This window comes from Suillus plorans (assembly GCF_016647745.1).
Source record: "Suillus plorans strain S12 chromosome Unknown HD556scaffold_42, whole genome shotgun sequence".
In the NCBI taxonomy this organism is placed as follows: domain Eukaryota; kingdom Fungi; phylum Basidiomycota; class Agaricomycetes; order Boletales; family Suillaceae; genus Suillus; species Suillus plorans.
The window spans coordinates 58157-85306 of record NW_024537426.1 but is presented as its reverse complement, the minus strand read 5'-3'; the positions used below and the strand labels follow the sequence as shown (position 1 = coordinate 85306).

Genomic DNA, 27150 nt, shown 5'->3' with positions numbered 1-27150 from the left:
AGGATCAAACTCGCTACATCGATATGAAAATGGCCTCAGGCACCTAGTGTGATATCAGTTTTTTGGATGTCACGGGGAACACTCTAATGACTAATGAATACTCCCTGGTACTTAGTGAATGTCATCCACGGTCCTTGAACGGTGTCGCAGTGATTGAAATGCATTCTGGGTTCTGCCATGTAGTGAGAAACGCGATAAGGATGTCGTCTTATGACGCACTAGACGAATGTTCGAGTTGTATTTTGGGCTGAGTAATAAAAATAGGAATAGTCTTGGCGTGCGCCACAAAATTTGCAATTCAAGGGCGCTTCAGGTGCACAGCCTTAGTCCACCCCAGTCAAACCAAATACATAGACTGCAAAGTGAACACGCGGGTGACAAAGGCTCCGTGTCCCTGTGCGCGTCCGTAAGTCAAGTCCTTCGTTTCTCTCAAGTAATGATCGATTCCACTCTCCCAGGGTGACTCCAGTGGGTGCTTGATGGCTACACACAGCATCCTGCCCAACTACTCGTCGTTGACTAGTCGACTTCTCATCCTGTAATGCATTCCTGACCTCATGTTGTCAATTTTCTGCATGACCACGCATCCACGATACATCGTCCCGATCCCGACTTTTCTATCGGGTTGGAGATATTCTCTTTGGCAGGCCAAGTGAGCCGCACAAGCATAGCTCAGCAGTAGTTGACGTCCCGTATGCCAAGGGCAGCGTATGCTCCCGTCTTCCTTCACCAGTGTTTGAACCCATCTATGATATCACGTGGAAAAACGCCTCAGCAAGAAAAACGGAAGCCAATCTCAAAAAACGCTGCTAAAAGTAGTTCGCACCCTCCCAATGGCAATGTCACACAACGTTCCAAGTTGCAACGGACAGCTCAGGCTCGTCTACCACACCCCCCGTCGTTGTTACTACCTCGTGTAACGATAAATCACGCTGGACGCTGGACTTTCTTCTGGTTCTTTGTCTGTTGTGCATCTACTGAGTATACTGTCGGTCATCATTAATAAAGATCTCTCTCGTGACTCGGACGTTATCCCATCCCTTGAGTACAAGCAATGGTAGGAATGACTATTTTCCTTCTCTTATGATCTCACTAGGGGAAACTAATACAATGGACGTACGAAGTCGTTGTTGCATACTTACTTTATACGTGGTAGAGAGGTTAAACGAATCATCCGTGGCCTGGCCGGATTGAGCCTCGTATAGATATCCCGGCCATCATTGGTTCTTATCTATAAGTAAGTCTCATTCCTTGTTCGCAACACAGTGGCGCAGACATAGTGGAATACCATGGCATATTTGACAGCAGCTGGTTGTTTCTGACTGGGACTGAGACATTCTTTTACAGCCGAAATCAAAGGCACAGCGGCGGTCGACCTTGTCCACGCGATATTCGTGTCTCAATCGCCTCCCACACCACACACACTTTCGGGTTCTTGGTCTCATGATGAACTTTGATAGTCCTTTTAACTTTCCAGGCTATCTTTGTCTGTTTCCTATATCACCACGTGTTAATCAGGTGCTGAACAGACAACACAGAAATACTCTCGGAGCATGTAACATACAGTACAAAATGTTCTCCGTCCCAGAGATCTATCCTGATTCCTGATTCCCCTCATAAGTCGGCGCCGAAGAAAAATCGTACTTACACTGACAATGAGATACCTTACGGGTCGAGTCAGAGCTGGAAAATGAAGCCTGCTGGAACTTTCCGGCACCACGCGTCCAGCTGAGCAAAAGTGACACTTCCTTTCATAAATTCCTTCGACGACGAGCTCGAACCCGCTCTCTAAGCCCACGCGGCTACTCGGTCCTTACAAAGGCCACCGGCCCACCGCCGTGATAGCGGTCTAGATTTCGCTATTATGTAAGCAATACCTGCCTGGTGTATGAAAACAGCAAGTCACCAGTAGGTACAATATCTTCAACATGTTCGTCAGCTCATGCAGGACTATACTCGGGCTAAAAGTGATAAGTGATTGATCACCCTTGCCCAGCTACAAATATTGAGTTCGGAGACTTCAATCTTGAATTTCGTCGGAGGCTGACCTGGCCTGAAACGGATCCATGTTCTGTATTTAATTCTCAATGGTGAGTAGTCTACCTCCTTTCACCATCCCCCAGTCGATCATAGTGTCATGTCCATAACGGACGTTGCCCACCGTCTTATCCTTACAGTGATCAGTCTTATTGCGTTTATGACATCCAAAATCCTCAGTTACGCCGTCGAGCGCCAGTGGAGCGGGACGTCAGCCCTGGGAACGCTGAGTCCTTGACGATTTGTAAAGAAACACAGTACAAGGCCAGCGATATTTATGAACTACTACACTTGTATTAAACTTTGACCATTCCTCAAACAGTTCGCCAATCTCATCAGCCAAGGGGAATTTTACGAGAGGATCGTATTTTACCACTCATCGAAATGGCATGTGTACCAGAAAGGGCGATATGCAGGATTTATGACAGTCTTCCCGGTATGTCGTTGAACCTTTTGTCTTTCGTTGCACGTTTCTGAGACCTTCTTCTTTGTTTACTTCTAGGCAAGTGAATCTAATTGCGTTGATCTATACGTGTCGAAGAGCCTGAGATTCTTCGGGAAAATTCTTGGTGTTCTCGGCTTGGTATGCTCACGTCATTATGTTCCTTGGCGCACTATCACGATCTATGAGCAGCCACGTTATCCACCGAGAGTGCCCGGGATGAGGCTAATCAAATATGCACCTTTGTTTCCACGCTTGGCTTCCCAGCTGCCCTGGAGCTCTCGTCATCTCGAAAATGTTTCGAGCGTATGCAAAGACACCCTAAGGAGAAGAGAGTATGTCGAGGTCCTTGCAAAAAGTATAATCAGGCGCAAAGTGAAAGAATCGCAATTAGGCCACGGCAGCATCAGTCCATCATATCATCCGGTCCCAAGTCCGAATAGCCAGAAAGCACACGACCTCCGCAAAGCTCTCGTGAAGACACTAGGAGCTAGCGCATTGAAGAGGGAGTCACTCGTGATCAAGGAGAAAGAAGCACCCCACACTCCGAAGGAAATCCGTTTGGAGCGTCGCATGCGTTTGGCCCTTGGAGAGAATCTATCGATCAAGAACCTTGCTTCCGCTGCTATTGCGAGAAAGGCGCCTGCATCTCCTCTGCCGGACCGTTCGCCATCCCGAATCCATTCTCTACAGCCGAAGACGCGTTATCGAAACCAGAAGTCGAGTCGTCACAGTCTTCATGAAGCGGCGGCCACCTCGTTCACACTGTTTGTGAACCTCGGCCCGGACTCGGAAGACGCTGTTCCGGGTTCAAACGTTCACTCGCTGTAGTCTCTATGTAAATATTGTATGCCATGCTTGTGAGCTTATCTGTGAATGAACCTGCAAGTTGAATGAATGAATGAATTTTTATTTGACCGTCTATGTGTAAGTAGTCGAGACTGTCGTCCCTCGACCGTTACTAGGCCAAAAGGCAGTGATAATCAAACGTGCTTCGGACAATATTATTTATGCTGGAGCGAGCTTACACTGCGTTCTCATAAGCTAAAGCACTGAATTGAATTTATTTGGCCGCATCTACGCTCACATCAGCCAAATCACGAGGACGACCAGTTCGTACCGCATCAGCCGATTTCCCAGTCCGCTACAAACCCCTAATCTCCGGCTTCAAAGCTTCAACCTTCGTAGTGTGAGCACGCGAAGCTTTTGTCGCGGCCTTGAAACTATCTCATCGATTCCTCGTCAGTCGGCATTCATACAAGCTGGTAGCTGGGCATTCCAGACAAAGTACTTGTGGTTTTTGAGGAGTGTACAAAATGTTACGCAATCATAGTAGTATTACATGTTTTAAATTTGTAATCGGACAGTCGTGTGTCAACAATTTTGATGTGACTTACCTCCGGGTCCGTATATAGCCCATTATTTATATCAGTCAGCTTCGCCATCGATAGTCGTTGTCGCACCTTATGGCGTCTTGTCGGGACGTTGAAGGATGGTGCATCGTATCAAAGCTTCGTGAACTTGATTTTACTCTTTGCTTTGAGGAAGGCGTCATTTTAACATCTCTTTTGGCTTTACTGCTACTGTCGGCAACATGCAGAATTTGGGCTTTGAGATATCTTCCGTCTCGTGATATCTCGCGGAAAAGTCGATGGATGTTATGGGCGAAACTGGTGCGTTCTAATAGCTTCATGTGTCTACCTCGAACTAACTTGGTGGGCAGATTTTGTTGGGACTGGCCATTGTTGCGTCCTGCTTCAACCTCTTCATCGTCTTGTCACTCAAGAGAACAGCATCGGTTGTGTGGCCTTACATCCTCGAACCACTCGCGCTACTTGCGTCTTGGATACTCACCCGGCTGAACCATCGTCGGACACGGGCATCATCAACTATCCTCCTACTATTTTGGCCTTGTTACACCGTCGGTCTCGCAATATGGACTAGATCTTTCGTGCAGGGCGAAGCTTCCAAGGGTCTTTTCGTAGTTCTTTCAAAATGGGCCGTCGAACTTTTCTCTCTCCCGGCATACGCGCTGGAGTGCGTCTCCCCTGATGATTCGGTCCAGGATAATACAGAGAGCCCGATAGTCACGGCAAATGTATATAGTATCTGGTCATTTGCGTGGTTGACGCCATTGATGCAGAAAGGTTCGAAAGAGTTCATCACTGAAAACGACTTGCCTGCTTTGCTTCCCCGTGACGAGTCAGAGAATCTCGGAAACGATCTAGAGAATGCTCTGGAAAAACAGTGAGTGCAATTTTGATAAAAAGGGTTTTCTTTGTCCGACCATGTTGCAGCTCGTCCGTATGGCTCGCATTGTTCCTATCTTATGGTGGCCCGTATGCGGGTGCTGCAGCCTTGAAAATCTTGCAGGATATTCTTGCATTCCTGCAACCTCAACTTCTCCGATGGCTCCTGGCATACATCTCGAACTATCAGAGCACCAAAGGCGCGTCTAACCTCCTTGTTGGTCCGAGTCCACTCGAGGGATATGTCGTTGCTATCATCATTTTGTGGCATCCATGGCGCAGAGCGTTGTTCTCCACCAGGTAACCCAGCCAATGTGATTGTGTTCACGACACTGACCACAATACAAACAGTACTTCCAAATCTGTTTCGAGACAGGTATGCGTGTCCGCGCTGGCTTGGTGACTGCCATCTACAAAAAGTCTCTCGTGCTTTCTAGCGATGAGCGAGGGAGTCGGGCATCTGGAGATATTGTCAACTTGATGTCCGTCGATGCGAGTAGACTACAGGATCTATGCACCTATGGTCTGATTGCGATCTCTGGACCATTCCAGGTAAGGCAGATTACTCCCTATAATAACCAGGCTCACACTATCGTCAGATTACACTGGCTTTTGTATCGTTGTACAACCTTCTCGGATGGTCAGCTTTTGTCGGAGTTGCGATCATGATCATCTCTATTCCGCTAAATACGGCAATTGCACGGATGCTAAAGAAGATGCAAGAACAACAAATGAAGAATCGCGATCGCCGAACGAGGCTAATGAGCGAGCTTCTGGCCAATATTAAAAGGTACGTCAGCCTCGTGTACGCGGAGAATTTCATTAACGATCGTTCTTTGTACAGCATCAAGCTTTATGCATGGGAATATGCATTCATCCGCCGCGTTCTGCATGTGCGCAATGATTTGGAGCTGAAGATGTTGAAGAAAATTGGGGTCGTAACGGTACGCATTGATTTCAAGACAGAGTAGCCCGTATTCATCCTTGCGCATCTATCAGGCTCTCAACACGACGCTTTGGGGAGGCATTCCTTGTGTGTCCCCCGCCTTTGACTCGCTGCTCACAACTAACAAACAAGTCTCTCAGTAATCGTCGCGTTTAGTTCTTTTGCCACCGCATCTGTGTTCTCGTCGCGACCACTCACGGCTGACGTCATCTTCCCTGCGATCTCACTGTTTATGCTTCTCCAGTTCCCACTTGCTATGGTGAGTGATAATTGCATCGCAACTTCAACAATCGTTGACTGTGTCACAGTTCAGTCAAGTCACGTCGAACATCATCGAGGCACTTGTTTCCGTCAAACGCCTGTCAGATTTCCTGCACGCTGAGGAGCTGCAACAAAATGCCCTCGTGAAGGTGCAGAAAAGCACTCTGAACATTGGTGACGAGGTCGGCAATTCTCTAACTGCTTATGATCGTTTTCACATTTGTGACAGGTGCTTTCAATCAAAGGTGGCGAGTTCCAGTGGAACAAACAAGATATTTCAGCTGCTCTGGAAGATATAAACTTGACGGTGCATAAGGGGGAACTAGTGGGTGTACTTGGTCGTGTGGGCAGCGGGAAGAGTAGCTTGTTGTCAGCGATTATCGGGGACATGCGAAAGGCAGAGGGTGAGGTGGCTTTGTCCGGCAATGTAGCTTATGCCGCTCAAAATCCTTGGTGCGTCACATGTGCGGCATTTTCTAGTATGTTCACTCACAAGCGAATAGGATTCTTTCTGCGTCGGTTCGAGATAATATCCTTTTTTCACACGAGTACGATGAGGTGTTCTATAACCTTGTTATTGAAGGTATGTACATGACTAATTGTATGAGATTGGACTGACCTTTATCTACAGCTTGTGCTTTGAAGCCCGACTTAGAGCTTCTCCCACAGGGTGATCTGACAGAGGTCGGCGAAAAGGGTATGTTTCTGACCATCTCTTTGGCGAGCCAACAATGTTCATGGGGTCCGTTCTATAGGCATTACTGTAAGTACTTCAGGATAGTAACATATCAGCTGAAGGCAAATGATCTCTCAGCTCAGTGGTGGTCAACGTGCTCGTGTCGCGCTTGCTCGTGCGATCTATGCTCGTGCAGATCTGTAAGTGTCTTCTGTTCACAGATAGTATGGTGCTAACGCATGCGTCCTCCAGGGTTCTCCTTGATGATGTTTTAGCTGCCGTCGATTCCCATGTTGCCCGACATGTCTTTGGTGAGTAAGAGCATCTGTCTCAGACTGACTTCTTTCTAATGATACTATGTAACAGATCATGTTATCGGTCCTCAAGGCTTACTTGCAACGAAAGCGCGCGTTCTTGTCACTAACAGCATCTCGTACCTCAAGTATTTCGATCAACTTGTTTACCTGCGCCGCGGTATTATCTTGGAGAGTGGCTCGTACGATGAGTTGATGTTGAATCCGGATAGTGAAGTGCGCAAGCTTGTGTGCGTATATTTCGATTCATGATGTTCGATGCAATCTAATTGAGCCATGACAGTCACGGTCATGCCACGAGCGGTTCCAACTCTGGAATGACCACACCTGGACGGTCCAGCGGCATGTCCACTCCCACTACAGCGAGGGGGACATGCAAGCCACCCTTGTTGGAGAACTTGAATCTGTATCAGAGAAGGTATCGCGTAGAGAAAGTTTCACAAAAGCTGTCCTCGCTACGGCGCCCAAGCTGCGCGACGCGTCTTCCGATGGCATCACGAAAGAGCACAGTGAACAGGGCCGCGTCAAGATGGAAGTGTACTCGCAGTACCTCCGAGCAGCATCGAAAAAAGGGTTCCTGTTCTTTGTACTTGCTACGGTTCTGCAGCAGGTGGTATCTGTCATGTCGACCGTAATGCTCAGGCTCTGGGGCGAGCATAACCGCGAGATGGGTGCCAACGCGGGATTGACCGACAAGTATTTCCTGGGATATGGTCTGTCCAATTTGATGGCCATTTTCTTAGGCGCATGTGCTGCGCTTCTGATTTGGGTTTTCTGCTCGCTTCGGAGCTCAAAGCACCTTCATGATTCGGTTAGTGTTGCGTTCCAAGTATGGATGAAAATTTTCATCTATTTTTCAGATGCTGCATTCGGTCATGCGTGCGCCTCTCAGCTTTTTCGAGACAACGCCAACGGGACGGTGCGTCAGATCAGTCAACTGTGGAATGATTTCTGAGCTCGAACAATCTCTTGTTGCAGTATCCTGAACTTGTTTTCTCGTGATACATATGTTGTCGATCAAATCCTGGCGCGAGTGATCCAAAATATGATACGCACAAGCGCGGTCTGCGCTTCTATTTTATTGGTCATCGGGTTCAGCTTCCCGCCCTTCTTGATCGCCGTCGTTCCTCTGGCATGGTTTTACTACAAGATCACCGTGTATGAATTGCTCTGTTCTTCTTCCAGAATCATCCTGATATTATCAATAGGTACTATCTCGCGACGTCACGTGAACTCAAGCGTCTGGATGCGGTGTCCCGCTCACCCATCTTTGCGTGGTTCTCAGAATCCTTGGCTGGAATTTCCACTATCCGGGCTTACGACCAACAAGCCGTCTTCATTGCGAACAATGCTCGCCGCATTGATCGCAACCAGTTGTGCTACCTTCCTAGTACTGCCGTCAACCGTTGGCTTGCAGTAAGATTGGAATTTGTTGGAGCAGTGATTATCTTTGTCACGGCTGCTTTGGCTGTCTCTGCCGTTATGACCAGCAACGTTGATGCAGGATTGGTCGGTCTAGTTCTGTCATATGCTTTGAACACAACAGGTTCACTGGTGAGTGGCTTTCTTTCCGTTCCGAGGTGTTGGCAACTAAGCGGCCGCAGAACTGGTTCGTCCGCTCCGCAAGTGAAGTCGAACAGAATGTGGTTAGCGTCGAGCGTATCGTCCACTATGCGAAAGACCTTGAGCCAGAAGCTCCTTATGAGATCCCTGAGAATAAGCCCACCTCTGAGTGGCCCACAGCTGGGGAAGTTGAATTCCGGTGAGTTCGTGTCGCTGTATGCACGAAATTGTATTGAACTTGTCTGATATAGGGAGTACTCAGCACGGTATCGGCCCGGGCTTGATCTAGTCCTCAAGGATATTTCCATGACCATAGTCAGTCATTCCGCCAGGTTTCTCGCATATGTACGCTGACTCGAGATGTTCTAGAAACCGAAAGAGAACATCGGAATATGTGGCCGGACTGGGGCAGGGAAATCATCGGTAAGATTTTTCCCCTTTTTGTTGGACTGTGATGATACTTTTGCAGCTTCTTCTTACCCTCTTCCGGATCATCGAGCCTGCATCTGGAGCTATCCTCATTGACGAAGTAGACATTACCAAACTTGGCTTGCATGATTGTGCGTATTCTTTGAGTTGTCCGTTTGGACACCCCTTAATCAAACCAACAATAGTGCGGTCCGCGATATCCATTGTTCCTCAAAACCCAGATTTGTTCGAGGGCACATTACGAGAGAACATTGACCCTGTTGGCGAGCATCAGGATGTTGATATATGGACTGCTTTGGAACATGTCCGTCTTTGAAATATGTTTGTACTTCTGATGCTTACCAACGACGTTTCTATAGGCCCATCTGAAGGCATATGTTGATTCACTCCCTGGGGGACTAGATGCCCCAGTTCAGGAGGCCGGATCATCGCTTTCAGCAGGTCAGAGACAGCTCTTGTGTTTCGCGAGGGCGCTCTTGCGCAAGGTACGAGCGTCTCTTTGGTTGATTGTAAGTTTTCATTGCTGACACTCCCTAGACTAAAGTGCTCGTCCTCGATGAAGGTCTGTATGAGCGGTACCTTGTTCTTCTCCGAGGCTAATATGCATGATTCTCTAGCAACATCTGCAGTTGATCTAGATACCGACCGAGCGATTCAAGAAATCATCCGGGGTCCAATCTTCCGTGATGTGACCATTCTAACTATTGCGTATGTGACATGTCCAACATCATCGATGATTAGTACCAATAATGATCCTATAGGCACCGCTTGAACACGATCATGGAGTCTGATAGGATTCTGGTTCTAGATGCTGGGAGGGTAAGCACACTCTTTAGCAACAACGTTCATACATAATTTATTTTTAATTGGCCAATTTAGATTGCAGAATTTGATACTCCAAAGAAGCTGCTGGAGAACAAGAGTTCTATCTTCCGTTCTATGGCGATGGAGGCCGGTCTAGTTCAGGTCCAGCTTGATGATGCAGAAGTGAACGCACAGGAGTAAATATACCTAATCATGCACAACATTTCTTGGTCTTATTCAGAAACATGACGTTATAGCTATGTAGATTGCCATATTTTTGCTCTGAATCTTATGTTTCGCTGTCAGCTATTCAATATTCAATCGTGAGACTCGATAATGCAATTGGGGTGCCCCGATACTCGCCTTGCGATGTACTGCAGAAGCATCAGGGCGTCTTTACTACTACCCAATGAATGCCTCGGAAGAAATGGAAGAGGTTGAAAGTTATTTCAAACGAATTTCCGTTCTCAATTGAAATTACTACCAGTAGTAGGACTCCTACCAAAGATATTAGGCTTGACCTGGTACCTGTGACGATCTACGGAGCGTTGATCTGTTTGCGCCGCTGCCAATAGTGAAATCGACATGCGCTGTGAGGGAGATTAGACGTTCGAGGCACATAGTAAAGTCACAATCTTTAATTAGTAATTTCCTTCAATGATAGTGCAGCGCATGCATGCATACGTACTGCAGAGCCAACAACATCTTCCGAAACAGGAGTGTAGATCTTCACCATCATCGCTTCACCTCGTACTTTTCCCAGCCAACTTCTTCCAGCTTCTCAACCTTTGCGACAACCTCGCTCTCTAATCCTCTTAGATACACATCAATGTCTGCAAACAAGTGAGGTATACCAGCCCCGAGAATCCGCACAGCTAGCAATCCAGCATTCATACCGCCGTTAATTGCAACCGTCGCTACAGGTATACCTCGCTGTGGTGACACTCAGACATCAACGAATCACATAAAGACTCAAAAACCCTCACCGGCATTTGCACAATACTATGCAACGAATCAACACCATCCAGAGAGCTTCCTTTCACAGGAACTCCAATGACAGGAAGCGCGGTCATGGCAGCAACCATGCCAGGAAGATGTGCTGCACCACCTGCTCCAGCAATGATCGTCCTCAAACCCCTTGAACTCGCTGACCTTGCGTATTCGACGAGGCGATCTGGTGTGCGATGTGCAGAGACAATGGTGAGTTCATAAGGAATCTTGAACCGATCCAGAATACGAGCAGCCGGCAACATCACAGGAAGGTCGGAGTCGGAGCCCATGATCACACCAACAAGCGGATGTTTGTGGGAAAAGCCGCTGCCTTGTGCGGGGGTTTCTGGGACGTATAGAGCGAGTTCTTCTTCAGTACTCCCTGACGGTAATGCCTTTAACAGTGGTCGCAGGCGAGAGCGGACCTCTGAATCTGAGTTGCCCACGACGGTGACGTGTCCCATTTTACGTCCTTTGCGACACTCCGATTTACCATACAGATGGACCGCACAACCGTCTGTCTTGATACACTCAGATGCAAAATTCGTGACTTCTGCCATGTTGGATGAAGCGCCAATGATATTCAGCATTGCAGCTGAAGACACTTTTAGTGACGTGGAACCAAGCGGGAGTGACAGTATGGCGCGCAGATGATTTTCGTACTGGGAGGTTTCGCAAGCCTCTATGGTATAATGTCCAGAATTATGTGGCCGAGGGGCAATTTCGTTGATATAGATAGAGCCTGGCAGAATCGGTAGGTTAGACTGGTTCGCACAATCCAAGAGAAACTATCTACCGTCTTCCATGAGAAACAATTCGACTCCAAAAACACCAGCGCCCTGGAAGGTCTTGACTGCGGCTTCGGCTACGCTCTGTGCGCGAATAGCAATATGTGGATCGCGACTCCGCAAGGGGGCAAACACCAAATGACAAATGTTGTCTTTGTGCACGGTCTCCACAGCGGGATATGAGCGAACCTCCCCTGTCGTGGAGCGCACTACCATGACAGCGATCTCCTTCACGAATGGCACCCACTTCTCGGCATACAAGGGACGATTCCCGAGGGCAGAGATAGCTTCTTCCGCTTGAGCAATATTCCGAACAACAAAATTTCCCCGCCCATCATATGCCAACGTGCGACTTTTGAGCATGAATGGCAAGCCAAAATTTTCCGCAGTTTGATGTATTGATGTGACATTGGATTCGATACAGAGAAATTCTGACACGGGACATTGGTGACTCTGGAGGTGCTGTTTCTGTATCAATTTGTCTTGAATAGTCTTCACCGTAGACGGACTGGGATGAATGACAGCTCCGGACACTGACTGAATCTCTTCAAGTATGTTCGTATCGACGTGCTCAATCTCAACAGTTAGGATGTCGACCTTGCTGGCCAGTGCCTTGATTTTTTCTGGGTCTACGAAAGATCCATCGATGTGAGCAAGAAGGGGAGATCGCGGGGACACAATCTGTTTTGCTGGACTATTTTCTCCAACATCGAGGAATACAATATTGACGTTGAGCAGAGCCGCCGAAGCGGCTAGCATTCGCCCGAGCTGACCTCCGCCTAGAACAAGCAAGTCAGAGGAAACGATAAAAAACTAGAGACATAGCCTGGTAGATATCATGAGCGCTTAAATCGAGAGAATTCGACGCTGTGAGCTCACGCGCACCAAGAACCCCGACAACCTTGCCACTCATCGTGTTTAAAGTCGATTTCGCGTAGATCGTGCGCGTGAAGAAGTGAAAGATCTGCAAAGATATGATCAATATTATGTAATCGCAACTTTGTAAGTAAGTACGCTGAAATTTATTGATCCTTCTCAAGTTCGACAGATGGGCCCGCCAGCACCAAAACCTGCTGCTCGCAGGAGGAACAGGAAACGTAAAAGACGCGCCGTATCTTCCGGTTCTTCCTCTTCGTCTGATGATTCATCTTCGGATGAATCCACGCAATCCACACCGCAAAAGCCGGCACCTCTCCCAACCAAACAACCTGAATCCGACACGAGTTCGTCGTCTGAATCTACATCCTCAGATAGCGACTCCGAATCAGATGACGATGACGCTCGTACATCCATGGTAAAAGAACAAATGCAGACCGACGGTCTGAAAGTTCCTAAACAAAAAGACGTCCCTCGACAAAGGTCACCTTCACCCTCCCTGCCCAATGCTGAAATACCATCTTTTCTACCGCAAAATCCGTCTGCGGATTACGAGGCGCGTGAAAAAGCCATGAAAGATAAATTCAGGAAGTTCTGGATGTCATCCCTTGCAGAAGGATTCAAGGAAGACCTTGAGGAAATACGGAAGGTTAGCAGATGATTATTTCAGACATGAGTCGATCCTCATGAATGACTTTGCAGGAGCCAAATTTGGGACCCTCCAAGCTAGCACTGCTTATTGATTCGCTCGCAGCTGGCGCAGATATTTTTACGTCATCTGCGTCCGCCAGCGGGATAGACATGAATGAAGTAGATGTCGTCATGGGTGAATGATACAGAGTTCGTGGTTTATATAATCCTCTTTTCTGCATGTAACCATGAACTGCAGAGTCTCTTAGTGGTGTAAGACCACTGACGCGTGCTTGGATCATCGGGGCTCTATCGCGAGCAAACATATTGAATGATCTTGACACGTTCCGCATGTTAGAGCCTCCCAGTAAATTTGGGAGTCCGGGACACCGTCAATATTGCAAGGATCCCGTCTGCATCTCGAACAGAGACATCAAATGCAGTCCGTTATACATAGACGATGAGGAGCTTTTGCAGTTAGTAATATCTTAGGGAGGCACTCCGACTTTGTTACGATCTATAGGTTGATGCACGTACGATGTGCAATACTCCTTGATAAAGACGAGTCCGAAATATCAGTCTAGAAGTTTTTTTTTGGTTGCCATGTTCCCGTCATTCGACCTGCTAGAAGACTCAAGATGGAAGAGTCAATACATGCAGCTGCAATGAAATCATAAATATTAAATCGCAAATATATACACCAACAGCTAACAAATTGCATCAATAATTAACGAGCGCTAATGACGTATTGAAGGTATTCATCTAATGTCTATCCAAGTGTATCAGCACGAAACATTTTGTTCGATCAGCAACAAATCTCCTACCTTATCCATCTCATCAAGTTGTTGGAAAGCACCCGCGTATATCTCTTGAATATCTGGGTGTAGAGTCGTCATATCTATTGGTTTTCCAAACAGTGACTCGTCCACTGGGTGTACAGAGGTTTGAGGCACCCTGGGTACTGCACTAGCAATTTCAATGATCGCCATCATATGCGAGAGACCGAAGTCATCTTTGGGAATGTACAGTCGCTTGGGAATTTGCGGTTTGGGGGTGGTGTTGATACGCGGCGTTTCAGGGGGGCTGATGAGCTGTCCAGTGGGGGTGGCATACATCGATACTTCTGACATGACAGAAGCGATCGATGATTGACGAATAGGGCGAGGAGCATTTGTTCCTTGTTTCGATGACGGGGTAGTAGATCGGGTGCGGCTGTGTCGGCCATCTGCTGCAGTAGGCGTCGGTGTCCGAGATATGTCAGACACTGGTGATGCAACGCGTCGAGCTCCAGTGACACTACTCGCAAGCGGTGTGGGAGTCCTGCCGTCAGAACCAGAAGGGGGAGTTACGGCGTCATCGACGGAATATTCTGAGGGTGCAGAGCCAGAGCCACCAGAGCCACCGGAGGGAAGACCGTCAGACTGACTCGAAGCCGCAACGACATATTGAGCGTGAAGTCGACCATCTTTGATTTTGTTCAGTACGCGATCAATCTTCTCGTTCATGCCTTCCTTATTGCGCCCGAGGACGCCTTCTAGCAAGTCGTTCTTTTGTGCCGAGTTGCCTTCGCAAAACTCTTGCTCGACAATGTCACTGATATCAAACGACTCGCCGTCTTGCACGTATGAATAGCGCATCTTGTCTCCAGCGTCATACCTGGAGCTGCGGATCATGGCGTTTCCGGGTAGAAGAACATCTACGCCGCGCAGGGAGTTCATCTGGGCCGAAAGAATGGCCTTCTGATTCGCTCGCGATGCGGCGCGCTGTGCTGCAATGATCTCTTGTCTTGACAGCTGCCTCGGTTTAACTTCCTCGGTACCCGAAGTCTGATTATCAGAGCTGAGACTAGAGCCAGAAACTGAATCACGGAAATGTTGAAGGGCGATTTCATCAAGGGGCGCGGACATGCGATGACGAGACGATGACGTTCGATAGGAGATTGCTCGGCGGAGAATGAAGACAGGATCATCGATATGATATCATCTATGTTTCCAAGCAGTTGAGCAGAATCGATAGATCTGCGCTTGCCTTCCTGAGCTCGGCGGAAACTGGGAGGGCGAGTATATGCATCGGTAACTTTACTTGAAGGCGATAATTCTCGTTCTGAACCAACGAAGTCAGCGCTCAAATTCATTTATGCTAAGTGTATGTGTATTCTTACCTTGCCCTCCAATGTCAGCTGTGAGACCATATCGGACTTTGCTGGTACTCCGCCTCTTCGTCATCTTATCTTCAACTTCGTCACCACCGTCAACGACACTTCCAAGATGCCGAAACGCTCAAGTCCCAGTTCAATTACTTCAGCAACAGTGACATTCTTCGGGAAGGTGAAGGCTTTTCGGCGCTGACCCTGTGATATACCAGAAGAAATTGATGATGTAGAATGGGTTCTATCACGTAGCGTGTTCTTGAATACGATGGCTTCTGTGACTGGGTCGAAGACCATATCATCAGGCAGGTCCTCGGGATGGATAACAAGCTGCAACGTGAAGCGGTACGAGGGAGAGCTGAAACGATCAGGAGTCACGTTGACACTGCTCACCGAGGTATTTTGACCCTCGGCTACATCGTGAGACGTATCAGCCTGCACTGTCTCATCACCTTCTTCTGTCGTGGCGCTGTCATCTGCATCATCACGACGTCTGTTGAGGTAGAATTTGACAACGGAGTCGTCACTGAAGTCGTTCATGGATAACTTCTTTATGGCGGGATGCATGGAGAGGTTGCTTGAGATGGAGCTGATACTGCCCACACTGCTCCGCTTGACTTTTGGTAATTCCATGGCGGCCTCTACAAGCGACTCGAAGACTCCGAGAGGTTTTTCTTCCGGAAGCAGATCTGCAGATGAACCCTCGACCTGTTTGATGGTGAGGTAGTAGTCTGCTCCGTCCTCGCCAGCGGGGAGACGGAAGCGTTGAATAGCTTGACGAATGAGGTCGGCTGAAGTAGTAGATGCGTTGAGAAGAACAGTCTTGAAAGTCGCCTCGGTCTGCAAGTGTTGGCCTGCAAACACACGGATGACGCTAAGCTCAGGCACCAACACCTTGTCCGTCAGCAGTGGGCGAAAGAACTAGGGAGCCGGGTCGTGGTCTAGAGGAGGGCAAGCCCAGCCCAAGCCCAGCGGCAGAGGTGGCAGAGGTATTATACGAACTCGAGCTTGATAACACAGCGGAAGCAGATTGTAATCCGTATGAAGGCGCTTCCGGTGGCGATGACGGCGAACGATTGAGATATTGCTGATACAGTGCCTGTTGTTGCTGATCCCGCTGGCGCAGCTGTGACGCATGCTGCGACACCTGAGCCTGTACTTGTTGTGGCGGTGTCTGAGGCGTCTGCTGCGACTGAAGTCTCGTTGGCGTCCTCGAATCGTTTGGCGTGCGAAGAACTTGCTGTTGTTGTTGCATGGCTGATGCGGTGACAGGGGACATCGGAGGTTCAGATGCGGGTCCGTGAAGGTTGCTGGAGGACCGCCCTGATTCTTGAGACCCGCGGGTTTCATTGGAAGCCGTTTCGATAGAATTTTTATCCTTGCCTTTATCTTTCTTGCGGCCAAAGAGTCCGAATACGCCTCCTTTCTTTTTCTCCTTTTTCTCCTTTGCTTCATCATCTGTCGTGTCGCGTTGCTCTTTGCGAAGCTTACCAGACGCCTGCACAGGCTTCTGGACTGGGGTATTCGAGATGGGCTGTAGAGACTTGTTCTTGAGCTTCTTTTTCGAAGCTTCCTCGAGAACTTCAATTTCCTCGCGGGTGCGTTGCCGCTCGACCTCTTGCTTCTGCATGATTGCGCTCGGAAGAAGGGGCCGCTCGGTGCTGAAGCTTGTTTGACTGGCTCATCACGAGCAATTGAAGGCGTCACGGAGAGTTTTTTTGTTTCGGTTACTTCGGCGAGATCAATGCTCTTACTAGATGAGGGCGGTGAAGATGAACGGACATCAACAGTGATACGATCGCGTGAAGATTGATGGCGCAAAGCTTGTTGAGCAAGTGCCTGTTCCTCCTGCTGCCTCTGTTCGGTGATTATTATCTCTGGCTGCTGTTGTACCTGGATTTGCGCCTGTTGTCTCTCAGGTGTGCCGCTAGGTCGCAGAGTATCAGGCGCCACAAGCATCTGTTGCTCTATCTTCTTCTGCGCGTTTTGTGCTTGCATGTCCTCTGCAACGCTATCATCCCAGCTCATTCCATCATCCGGCTCCATCTGCATGCCCATAGAATCCTGCTGCTCATCGCGGCCCATCTGACCTTGGCGCTGTCGAATAAGCATGTCTTCTACAAGGTCTGGGTCTTCTTCCTCATATGCACCGTCATCCCACTCTATATCCTCCTCTTCTTCCTCTTCCTCATGCCAGACAGCAGGCGGATATCGGTGTACAGACCGTGCAGTTGTAAACGTGACACCTTTGCCTTGCCCAGCACCCGTGGGTGGAAAACCAGGGGTAGGAGAAGGGGAGTGATGCGAGCCAGCGCGAGAAGAAAGATTGTTCCGCACGCGTTCGACGTCTTCTTGGAGTTCTTGTGGTGTCGCGTGTGCAAGCTGAGAAGGAAAGTCATGAGTTTGAAATTGTTGGATGGTACAGGACTCACGTCCACATTCCTGTGCTTGTTCAACCTGGCCAAGCGTTCAAAGGGCGTCTCAATATTCTCTGCAGGAATATATCCAACGTCCTGTGTCTTGAGCACACGAACAAGCCACCAATAACTGTTACTGTCGTCCATAAGGAACAAGCTGTCGCCTTTCACAACGCTGGCTTGACCTTCGACGGTCGCAGCGAAGCTGTGCAGCGAGTAGACCAAGTCAAAGTCGATAGATTCATTTGGAATAGAAAGTGAAGACGAACGGTCGTCGTCTTCGTCCATATATTCTATCTCGCGCTCTTCACCATCAGAGTCATCTTCTAGAACAGAATGCTCTTCATCAGAAGCGCCTGCATAGGTATTGGTTGCATCTGCATGGGCATGCATATGTGCAGATGCTGTAGGGTCGTCGGCCATAATTTGGTCACGAAGGTCGAAAGTGTCCTGGCGCTTCGGTGAACGTCGCTGGTGGTCTTGTGTTTGCATATTGTACGTGATTGCCTAACGAAATATTGGCCTGAGAGGATGAAGATTCTATAAGAGTACAATCTAAGAAAGCTGTCAAAACATGAGAAACGAAAGGCGGTCGGTGTGCAGGTAAAAAGAAACAAGTTTTGCAGGCGACGAAGGAATGCCAATAATGATGGGTTCAGCGCGTGTTCAGCGTTGTCCTGGTGAACGTTGATGGCGTTGAACTACTTTAGTGGCTGTGCAAGTTTTCTATCTCAGAGTCAACTTCGTTGTTGTATGACTCTATCATCACTCGCAGCTAGTAGTAGTAGTAACTACTACTGGTGGGATCACTGCTGCGACAAACCGTGATGCACACAGGTACTAAGCCTACTGATACTCACCCTCGTGGCTGCGGAATTTACGAGACGAAGCTTATGCCGATTCCGGCTCACAGATGCGATGGGTCGTTAAATCACTGAAATACAAAAAGTGGCTGAAAGCACAGGATGTATCATGAGGCATGCGTTAGTTCCTATCAGATTGAAATGCTCATCATTTTCTTTCGACTCAGCTGTTCTGTGGAGTCCATCTAGCAACCAACAATGATGGTGAGTCTGTGTACAATCAAGTTATACCACGCACGTGCATGTAACAAATACTTGTTCATGCAGCTACAACGTCCTTATAATATACGAGGATCCTACCATACGTGAATGGCGTACAAAAACCTCGGAGCAGGTCGGTGATCCTTGGACGGGCCACACTAACCGAAGCAATGCTATTGCCATTCTTCCTGCTGGTACACTCGCCACATCCGCATCTAGTGACAACCATATTCATCTCTGGCGGCTATCAGATCGACAAACCGTTGCCATCTTTACGCACTCTATCCCATGCGATGCATCACTTTCTCCGTGGACGGCAATCACATCTTCAGCAGAGGTGAATATAATATCTCGGAGTGGACAGTACCTCAAGGTATACATCCAAAGGTATGTTTCTGTCTCTGACTCATACCACAAATCGAGTATGCTTCTTGCAGGCTATGGCCACCGCAACAGTCCGCGATGCATGCATAGATGGAGACTTGTCTACTGACGAAGAACTACACATGCAAGATACCAACAGCGATGCGAACAACCATACTCCCTACGTCCATCGCTCAAAGGCATGTTTCCGTCCTTGACTATATATACCACAATTCGAGCATGTTTTGTGCAGATCCTAGCCATCACACCCGCCCGTATTGCATGTGTAAACGGAGACTTATCCATCGCCGAAGACCTACTCACCCAAGATATCAACACCAATCCAAACGACCATACTTCCTACGCCCATCGTTCATTTGTTATGGCGCGAAAACATCACTGAGACCGCGCCCTTCTGGATGCTATCAAGGTGAGAATCATCGCCGCCTTATACAGGGCTAACTTGACGGTGACATAGTCCATCAGGATTCAACCCTCATCGACGGGCTATATCTCCAAGGGTATTGCCCTCCGTGGAAAAGGCCGCGTCCTGGATGCGAGGGCAGCATTTGATGTTGCATCTATGTACACAGACCAGGATTCAGAAATCCTTCATTTTCTGCTATTGATCAAGGTATGTTACATTTGCCTCGCATACTCTTCCCTTCATCGCATATTTCAGAACAGGGATCTACGAGCAGTTTGCGTATGCACCTTGAGTCGACGATCACATCATAGATCATACACACTCTGTAAATAACTCCTCACAAATACAAAATCTCCAAATTTGACATGCATACGGGGTTGAACGTTTGAACGTTGAGTACTGAGTGCCTGCGGACTTAGTTAAAACAAGCGACCTTCGGACGGACGTGAATTACAGTAATAAATGTTAACACTACGTTTGCCGTCGTCTTTTCCTCCTCATTCTCTATTGCAAATAGCGCTCGAATGTCTGGATCTCTCCAGTCTAAGGGAACTCAACCTCGATGAAGAGCAGTGATGCGGACTCGCGCGTTTGAAAGTGTCTCGGTGGTCGTTGGTATATCTCTCAAACCCCGCACATTCTCTCTTCGCTAGGACTATTATATATTTGTCTCCAATAGCATATGTGCGTATATCAAAATTCTATTTATTTTACAACGAGCTCGCAAAAGATTTAGTACTATCTTCGTTTAGGTACGTAAAACTAGTTCTATCAAAGATACTGAGAACTATCTTTGTTTAGCGTCCCTCCCGCTCTTCATATATCACGTCAGACTATGCCCCCGCGACTAGATGCAGAATCGTCGTGGGACGAACGAGAGGATAGACGTTGAAACCCGCTGAGGGCCATGCGAACGCAAAGTAGCGAACGCAAGTAGCGCAGCAAAGGACCAAACAGATCACACAAAACGCGCAGAGGGAACCGCATAATGCATAGACGCAAGACAAAACACATATCATAACACCCATTATATAGATGACAACCCAGTAGACACAAAACGCCAGTAGGATACCGTTAACGCGAGAGAGAACACAATGAAGGAAGATCAGTGATTGTTCATGAGAAAGAATGCAAAGGACTAACCTTTAAGTCGAAATCATGGTCAATGCGCACACGCTCTGCATGATAGATGCGGTCGAAACAGCGAGAAATCTCCGTCTCATCGAGGATGGAAATGTTCCAGGCTCCAGCCGGTTGCGAAATGGCCTGATGCCAAGCTCGGCGTTGCTCCTCTTGATACACGAGAAGGGCCCGCTGCTCGAATTGATTGTCCTGGAGCGTCACTCCGACGTCCAGTAGTGGTGCAGTATCAGGCCCCCGAAAAATTGTGCCAACATGCGAACGCGTGAAGCAACCCCCTCGCTGTTCAAGCGAGGCAATGAAACGAGGAACAGCCCTCGAGAAGTCGAGGGGAGGGGAGATGGTCTGCGATGACACCGGCTGCGGTGTCGTCGTCGAAGGTGTGAAAGGCTGAACGAGCATCTGAAAGACCTTTGTTAGTCCAGTAATAGCTCGACAAACTGGGCTTTGTCGAGCTTGCGCAAGGCATAGTCGGCGACAAGGATGGATTCGGCTGCACGAGTGGGACGAGGACGATCAGGAATAGGGATGTGGTGGATCCAGTTCTTCTTCCTCTCTTCTTCTGTAAAGAGAGCATCTTAGACTTTTTGGGCCGCGAGACGCTGGGCTTCATCTTCAGCGAGGAGACGCTGCTGTTCGGCGACATCTTGGGCGTCAGAGTCTAGCTGGCGCTGCCACTGTTTAGTGAGAGCCGTGTTGGTGGCTAGCCAGATAGTGCGAAGCATGGCAGCTGCTTGAGTGTCGTCGATGGCGGGACTCAGGAGAAGTGCACGACTGGCATTGAAACCGACAGAGGTAAAATCTGGACATTGCGCCAGGGTAGGGTCCGCAAGCAACCGAGTCATGACCGAAGTGAGAAATACGAAGTACGACGAGTGTTTTATTTAAGATTTAGCTTTGGTGAAGAGCTAAGGTTGCTGAGACGAGGCTTGTTGAAATTTCGAATGGGAGGCGCTAACGCCAAGATGGTGGTAGCGAGAAGGAAGATTCGAAATCAACAAGTAACTAAAAAGGAAAATCACCTCTAGGTATTGCACTGGGATGTACCCCCAGCCTTCGAGATCTGAGCCTTCCCAGCTGTCCACGTTCAAACCCACTCGTGATCTTAACGTTTACGAACTCTCCGCGGATGAAGCCAGTGCCACAGGCTTGCAAAACGAGACTTCGGTGCTTTCCATCGACCGGGAGGAGACACTCGCGCTTCTAGGGATATTTACTCTTACGATTTTGAAGGGGTCTGTGTCTATACTCGGTGTAACGTTGTCCGCCTCAAAGACAGCTCACCATGTGTTCGCCCCTCGTTCTGCTCCGATCCCCATCTTGGAGTGCGCCTCATCGAACCTACATACCGACTTGGATATATATTCTCTTCCTCCTCGCGTGAGACAGAATCACGGCGGAGCTCTAGTAGCAATTCGATCGCTCGATACGGGAGTGGAGGGTCTTGGACGTGTCTGTCGCGTCTTTGATGGAGTTTTCGAACCTTCGCGTTGGCAGCGGAGCTCGGCAGAGGTTATACGCCCTGGCGTGAACTTGGTACGTGTGCTGTATTTGAATGTATGTAAAGTATTATTTATCCTATCATACAGATGACGCACAGCGACAGGGACGTGCTACCGTTCGTATTGCCAGAATCGTGGAGTATTGCCCTGAGCGCGGCAGAGACGTCACCATCTCCCATACCACTCTCCGTTTATGTTGTCAAGGGTCCGAAAAAGTCCGGAAAGAGTACATTTGCTCGGACGCTCTTGAACAGGCTTCTAACAAGGTATGTTTGGAATTCAATACATATGAACACCGCTAACAGTACTTTATAGATTTCAGCGCGTAGCATATCTTGAATGCGACGTAGGGCAGTCCGAATTTACACCTGGGGGGTTGGTCGCCTTAAATATCATAGATAAACCGGTATTCGGTGAGTAATCACTTCATCAACCTATTAGCGCCCCTCAAATATCTTGGTATCTTAGGCCCGCCTTTTACACATCCCAGTCTTCCATACCGAGCGCACTACGTTGGAGCGACTTCACCACGGTGCAGTCCGGCACACTATCTTGCGGCCGTTCAAGCGCTCCTCGAAACGTACAAGTTCGAGATTCAAACTTCGATGCCTGATGACGAGTCGATTGACACGCGGGTCACCGACGTTATTCCCCTGGTGGTCAATACAATGGGGTGGACGAAGGGTCTTGGGGCTGACCTAAATGCCAAGATCGAGGAACTCACCGAAGCTACTCATGTATTCGAGGTCGTCGGTCCGGAGGAGAAAGGTTGGCCAGCCTATGACATTCTCCAGTCCGCGCCGACCAAGGCGCTCCAGCATACTCTCGAATCAATATCACCAAATTTAGCAAATGCGCATTTTAATGCCGTCGACCAGCGCAACTTGAACATCTTGTCTTATTTCTATGCTATCTTTCCATCTATTACATCGATGTCGTTTCCATATCCATCCGCTCCTCTTCGTCAAATGACAGCAACCAAATGGGAGACCTCTCATCCTCTCTGTGCCCGGTATCCGTACGAGGTGGACTGGAGTCGGGCATTTGACCAAGTCATCCTTATTGGTGCAGGATACGAGGACGTGATACCCTCGGAGATCTCCAACGTCTTAAACGGCGCAATCATTAGTCTTGTCGAATGCGAACCTGGAACCGAAGATCCAGTGTATCTAGACCCGTCTGGCGCCCGGGAATTGCCATACGTCCAAGCCAGACATCCACCAGTACCCTCGACCTCCACTTGCCATGGCCTCGCTCTCATTCGTGCCATCTCACCTAGCTCATCGCACATGCATATACTCACCCCGGTTTCGCCCACTATCCTTGCACGCTGTCGGGTGATCGTCAAGGGTGAGCTAGAGCTGCCTATCTGGGGAATGCTGGATTTTACGGACGCAAATGAAGGGGTCGCAGGTGTAGAGAAGGGCCGCGTGCCATATTTGCAGTGGGGTAAGAGTGAAGGCTTGGGCGGCGAGCGTAGGAGGGTGAGGAGAAATCTCATGCGAAAAGCCCAGATGTGAGGTAAACAAACAAAAGTATATTATCAGGTACAGCCAGCATTACAACAACTGTTTTACATCACTCAAACACGATGACTACGTCCGGACCTTTGGTATCCAACCATCGCTTCCAAAGTTCGCTATATTTTGGCGACCAAGGCCGGCGTAACACTTGCTCGTCTGACAGAAAGCGCGCAATCCGCTGCATTTCTTTCAGGTCTCTGTGAGAGTAATACTTCATGCGCACAACTGCTTGGGCAAGCGTCGGGTGATACTTTGATCCCAAACACCAAGCAGGCATCACTTCTTCTGAGCAGCAATGTCAGACGGAGGACTCACCGATCCCCGGAACACCATCCTATGCCACTTGCAAAACGTTTTGGCTGGTATAGAAAATCCACTGCTTCCTTCGTCGGGGTGCTGTACGTCGCGGTATTGAGGTAGAAGACGTGGTGTATAGTACGTCACGAGAGGTATCTCAGACGTCTCTTGCGGCGGCCGGCGAGCACTAGACTGTGCAAGGTGGCGTCGGTAACGAGCAGCAATGCACCAGTATTTCGCTTCCGCTTCTAGCGTGGGGAATGTTCCGCACCGCGAACGTGCAGGGAATGGAAATAGTAAGAGGCGGACACGAAGACAAGTAGAGGAGAGTGCGTGATAGAGTCTGTCCATGAGGGTCCTGTTGAAACCTCGGAGTAGGCGCCTCCCAAGGTGAGTCGCGCAGAGAGATCGCACCACCCATGTGGAATCGACGAGTGGGAGGCTCGTTAATAGCAAGAAAGTAACGATGACTGGTGGCTTGGAGTAGATGATGCTCTGGGCCTCGGTCAGGTCTGCATTTCGTGACAAGGAGATCTGGACGTGGAGCTCACCTGCAACTGCATTTTGCGAGTTTCCTCGACGACAATTGGGTTGTAGTTCAAATGATTATCGATTAGCCTTTAGACCCTATGGAGATTCGGAGTATGGGACTGCCTTGCAAGCGTTATACGTCAGTTTTGATGGTGATAACCGGCACTTACGAGACACCCGGATTCCCTAAGCCCATCCGCTTTGACCATCCAACCTCATGGCGGGCCGCGAGGCATGATGGCTTGGCGGTACTATTTGTAGGACGATCACCATGACATATCCATACAAAAGCAGGTCTGTTTCAACAATAAGAATGTGTCATTTTGTATCGTTTCCATATACAGGGCTTGGGGTCAGGATGTTCGTTTGACACTGGGCAGACTCTAGAGCAGTCTGTACAGCGCTTGTCGAGCTAGTAGTATTTGTTAGCACTAAAGGGCATCGAGGTGAACTTTAACGTTAGAGTGAACGTCCAAATTTACATAACGTTATCTGATCAAGGTCTTTCTGGGTTAGTACATACTTGATCGAGTCAATGGTCCATCGCACGTGTAGTGACGTTACCAAAACTTGAGGGGGTTTTATGCTAGTAAATCAGATGAAATACAAAACGTACATACATGCGTAGCGATGTAAATGAAGATGGTATAGTTAATCACCCAGCAGCCTGTGTCCGCTCTAACATCTTATTCACCGCAACATGCCTCCCAGAAGACGCATGCGCCATATCTGACAACCTGTTCTCCCTCATCCTCGTCAAGACCTGCAGCAAGAAGGTCGACGTAGCACCATGCGGCCTCTGTGCATCGTCCAGGTTCTCCACGGGCGTAGATACCCCGCTATGGCTCACTGCCGATTGTGTCTGCGCCGACGCATGTCCGTAGAATGTACCTCTTGCAGAATCAACATGATCGGAATCTTCGAGGTACCGCTCCCAGAGTGTGTATAGTGAAATGATTTCTTGTGCAATAGTGGCGACCAATGGCATTGAGATGTTAAGTTCAGCAAAGAAAGCAACAAAGTCCTGTGAGGGTTTCTTTGAGTGACTCGATGATGTACTAGAATTTTGTCGCGACGATCTTCTCGGGGAGCTGTGGACTGGTGTTGTTTCAACTGAATGAGACTGCTGTTGGAGGAGCTCTCTAGTTGGACCGTGTAAAACAACAGCGAGATAGAGTGCGGTAATGGCGAGTAGATGGGGAGGATAAAGCAGGCAGAGATCTGAGCGATATGTGTCGTTGACGATAGACCTACGATTAGAGTCAGTTATGAAACACTCCTCCTAAAATCCGCTCACCAAGCTAGCTGGAACGCATCATCTGGCAACTCGAGTTGTCCATCACCACTTCCCCAATACCGTGGCCCATCGTCCACTCCCACTCCCACTTCACCAGCCTCTGTCTGCAAGTCGTTTGAGCTCTCCTTCTTGCAAATGGACAACAACGTGCGATATGGATGAAAAACAGTGAGATCACATTCGAGGTCCGCAACGAGGTAGAACTCCATCTCGGCGAGTTTGGAATTGTCTGAAGGAAAGTATTTCACGCCGTACGGCTGTTCTGTGCAACTTGACATCAGTATTCAAACAGATACACTTGGTGGTGAAACACCACGGCTGAGAAAAGGCGAGCCTCTGCTACCATATTCTTGATGTGCACGGGCGACTCCTCCGCCTTTCCAGCCACGTAACAGCATGCTGCGATGACGATGAATGGGTCGGTTTCGCAATACGAGTTTTTGATATAAAATCTTCGAAAAAATACGATGGCTGTCGCGATGACGCGTTGCCTGAAGTTGAGCTTTTTTCCTAGTTTTGTTATAACTAGAAAAGTTTGAACGTCACTCCGCATTCGCATGTGTATTAATTACACTCACCATTCGCAAAGAAAATTGCAAAGAAATCGAGGTACTCCGGATCATCCACATATTGTAGGTCATCTGAACGAGACTCCTTCAAGGTAGCGCGGTCCACTATCCATCGTTTGCTATGATACCCACCATAAGCTTCTTATGCCTCGTGACTTTGATCCTCCTCACTAGTGCGAACTGGCCCAGAAATCAGTGGCCATATGGAATCGACAGAGTACGTTTAAATCAGGATTGAACAAGGAATGCAGGAAAGTTGTGCTAGAGTATTGTTACGGAGAATAATGAGGTTGCACAACTTGAAAGTTGGAACGGTCACCGGCCCATCAGGAAATTGGCCGAAACTGTTGTGACCAGATACATGTGACAAACAAAACACATTATTCCTAACAACGGGTTCGCTGTGCGAACTTGTGACCTTGCGCATGCTCCGTCTTAAATTTTATCAAGCTCACGCCAAGTTATACAATCAGTGTACATGGATTATAATATCTCATTCGTTGTCATTGATTAGCATCTGCTATTTCATTGTCTTTCACGAAGAATAACGTCGCGTGAAATTTACGAGCTAGGTACGATATCAAAATTAAAATTGCACGCTCAGTCTGAAATCGATTGGAAGGGAATGTGTACTGTCCCTCGTAGGAATCGCTTATTTTGAATTTGCCTTGATATGGCCTGTGATGTCCACTCAGCACTGCGGCAGCGCTGATGGTGCTGGTAACGCACGTGCAATTACGCTGCGTGAGCAAGTGAAGATTTTGCAGCATCATGGTATCCAAGATCCTGGTAACATTTCGCATGCTGACGATTAGCGCACGGGTTTTTGGGTCACTTGTTATTGTATTTGTATCATGATCGCGCGT

The 27150-nt window shown here is 48.5% G+C and overlaps 8 protein-coding genes across 8 annotated transcripts; 4 read left to right on the top strand and 4 right to left on the bottom strand.

Moving 5' to 3' along the window:
• The first annotated feature begins 1888 nt into the window (after nt 1-1888).
• HD556DRAFT_1384966 (uncharacterized protein) lies at nt 1889-3365 on the top strand. The gene is made up of 4 exons (XM_041303358.1): nt 1889-2216; nt 2237-2294; nt 2377-2473; nt 2540-3365. Exons 1-4 carry the CDS (start codon nt 2138-2140, stop codon nt 3308-3310), a joined length of 1005 nt encoding a protein of 334 aa, XP_041158339.1. The 5' UTR covers nt 1889-2137; the 3' UTR covers nt 3311-3365.
• A 440-nt stretch (nt 3366-3805) lies between these two features.
• On the top strand, nt 3806-10075 carry HD556DRAFT_1384963 (P-loop containing nucleoside triphosphate hydrolase protein). Its single transcript, XM_041303357.1, has 31 exons — nt 3806-4152; nt 4203-4726; nt 4777-4992; nt 5013-5028; nt 5080-5280; nt 5328-5518; nt 5573-5672; nt 5728-5761; nt 5815-5933; nt 5983-6117; nt 6165-6388; nt 6439-6518; nt 6567-6636; nt 6755-6811; nt 6864-6922; nt 6978-7155; nt 7209-7259; nt 7289-7736; nt 7786-7844; nt 7904-8083; nt 8134-8479; nt 8530-8687; nt 8740-8803; nt 8858-8911; nt 8958-9048; nt 9103-9221; nt 9277-9402; nt 9455-9479; nt 9535-9625; nt 9679-9736; nt 9797-10075. The coding sequence occupies exons 1-31, from the start codon at nt 3946-3948 to the stop codon at nt 9920-9922; spliced, it is 4407 nt and encodes a 1468-aa protein (XP_041158338.1). The 5' UTR covers nt 3806-3945; the 3' UTR covers nt 9923-10075.
• A 52-nt stretch (nt 10076-10127) lies between these two features.
• HD556DRAFT_1384956 (uncharacterized protein) lies at nt 10128-12474 on the bottom strand. The gene is made up of 4 exons (XM_041303356.1): nt 12385-12474; nt 11508-12278; nt 10708-11453; nt 10128-10654 (listed from the first exon to the last, which is right to left on the bottom strand). Exons 1-4 carry the CDS (start codon nt 12410-12412, stop codon nt 10457-10459), a joined length of 1743 nt encoding a protein of 580 aa, XP_041158337.1. The 5' UTR covers nt 12413-12474; the 3' UTR covers nt 10128-10456.
• Nucleotides 12475-12547: 73 nt separating this feature from the next.
• HD556DRAFT_1240582 (uncharacterized protein) lies at nt 12548-13209 on the top strand (the record flags this gene model as incomplete). Its single annotated transcript, XM_041298127.1, has 2 exons — nt 12548-13024; nt 13078-13209. 2 exons carry the CDS (start codon nt 12548-12550, stop codon nt 13207-13209), a joined length of 609 nt encoding a protein of 202 aa, XP_041158336.1.
• A 544-nt stretch (nt 13210-13753) lies between these two features.
• Nucleotides 13754-18300, bottom strand: HD556DRAFT_1384947 (uncharacterized protein). The gene is made up of 7 exons (XM_041303355.1): nt 17587-18300; nt 16646-17536; nt 16043-16598; nt 15266-16008; nt 15167-15230; nt 15055-15108; nt 13754-14947 (listed from the first exon to the last, which is right to left on the bottom strand). Exons 1-7 carry the CDS (start codon nt 18061-18063, stop codon nt 13788-13790), a joined length of 3945 nt encoding a protein of 1314 aa, XP_041158335.1. The 5' UTR covers nt 18064-18300; the 3' UTR covers nt 13754-13787.
• Nucleotides 18301-21564: 3264 nt separating this feature from the next.
• HD556DRAFT_1384936 (uncharacterized protein) lies at nt 21565-23608 on the top strand. The gene is made up of 4 exons (XM_041303354.1): nt 21565-22101; nt 22155-22333; nt 22383-22480; nt 22536-23608. Exons 1-4 carry the CDS (start codon nt 21607-21609, stop codon nt 23585-23587), a joined length of 1824 nt encoding a protein of 607 aa, XP_041158334.1. The 5' UTR covers nt 21565-21606; the 3' UTR covers nt 23588-23608.
• Nucleotides 23609-23616: 8 nt separating this feature from the next.
• HD556DRAFT_640436 (uncharacterized protein) lies at nt 23617-24761 on the bottom strand. The gene is made up of 3 exons (XM_041311165.1): nt 24439-24761; nt 23906-24382; nt 23617-23840 (listed from the first exon to the last, which is right to left on the bottom strand). The coding sequence occupies exons 1-3, from the start codon at nt 24448-24450 to the stop codon at nt 23646-23648; spliced, it is 684 nt and encodes a 227-aa protein (XP_041158333.1). The 5' UTR covers nt 24451-24761; the 3' UTR covers nt 23617-23645.
• A 312-nt stretch (nt 24762-25073) lies between these two features.
• Nucleotides 25074-26487, bottom strand: HD556DRAFT_1240523 (cyclin-like protein; the record flags this gene model as incomplete). Its single annotated transcript, XM_041298120.1, has 5 exons — nt 25074-25668; nt 25716-25972; nt 26014-26240; nt 26294-26403; nt 26456-26487. 5 exons carry the CDS (start codon nt 26485-26487, stop codon nt 25074-25076), a joined length of 1221 nt encoding a protein of 406 aa, XP_041158332.1.
• Between the last annotated feature and the right edge of the window lie 663 nt (nt 26488-27150).

Excerpts from the sequence above, each read along its gene's own strand:
- HD556DRAFT_1384966 (XM_041303358.1), top strand. The coding sequence starts at position 2,138 with ATGTCCATAACGGACGTTGCCCACCGTCTTATCCTTACAGTGATCAGT. Across the intron at positions 2,295-2,376 it reads ACGATTTGTAAAGAAACACA|CCAAGGGGAATTTTACGAGA; the intron begins GTACAAGGCCAG and ends CAATCTCATCAG. Across the intron at positions 2,474-2,539 it reads GATTTATGACAGTCTTCCCG|GCAAGTGAATCTAATTGCGT; the intron begins GTATGTCGTTGA and ends GTTTACTTCTAG.
- HD556DRAFT_1384963 (XM_041303357.1), top strand. The coding sequence starts at position 3,946 with ATGGCGTCTTGTCGGGACGTTGAAGGATGGTGCATCGTATCAAAGCTT. Across the intron at positions 6,812-6,863 it reads ATCTATGCTCGTGCAGATCT|GGTTCTCCTTGATGATGTTT; the intron begins GTAAGTGTCTTC and ends TGCGTCCTCCAG. Across the intron at positions 9,626-9,678 it reads GTGACCATTCTAACTATTGC|GCACCGCTTGAACACGATCA; the intron begins GTATGTGACATG and ends ATGATCCTATAG.
- HD556DRAFT_1384956 (XM_041303356.1), bottom strand. The coding sequence starts at position 12,412 with ATGAGTGGCAAGGTTGTCGGGGTTCTTG. Across the intron at positions 11,454-11,507 it reads ATTGTTTCTCATGGAAGACG|GCTCTATCTATATCAACGAA; the intron begins GTAGATAGTTTC and ends CGATTCTGCCAG. Across the intron at positions 10,655-10,707 it reads ATAGTATTGTGCAAATGCCG|CGAGGTATACCTGTAGCGAC; the intron begins GTGAGGGTTTTT and ends GTGTCACCACAG.
- HD556DRAFT_1384947 (XM_041303355.1), bottom strand. The coding sequence starts at position 18,063 with ATGCAAACACAAGACCACCAGCGACGTTCACCGAAGCGCCAGGACACT. Across the intron at positions 17,537-17,586 it reads ACAAGCACAGGAATGTGGAC|CTTGCACACGCGACACCACA; the intron begins GTGAGTCCTGTA and ends TTTCCTTCTCAG. Across the intron at positions 16,599-16,645 it reads GAAGCCTGTGCAGGCGTCTG|GAGAAAAAGGAGAAAAAGAA; the intron begins GTAAGCTTCGCA and ends GATGAAGCAAAG.
- HD556DRAFT_1384936 (XM_041303354.1), top strand. The coding sequence starts at position 21,607 with ATGTACCCCCAGCCTTCGAGATCTGAGCCTTCCCAGCTGTCCACGTTC. Across the intron at positions 22,102-22,154 it reads TACGCCCTGGCGTGAACTTG|ATGACGCACAGCGACAGGGA; the intron begins GTACGTGTGCTG and ends CCTATCATACAG. Across the intron at positions 22,481-22,535 it reads CATAGATAAACCGGTATTCG|GCCCGCCTTTTACACATCCC; the intron begins GTGAGTAATCAC and ends TTGGTATCTTAG.
- HD556DRAFT_640436 (XM_041311165.1), bottom strand. Across the intron at positions 23,841-23,905 it reads GGATGGTGTTCCGGGGATCG|TATCACCCGACGCTTGCCCA; the intron begins GTGAGTCCTCCG and ends TTGGGATCAAAG.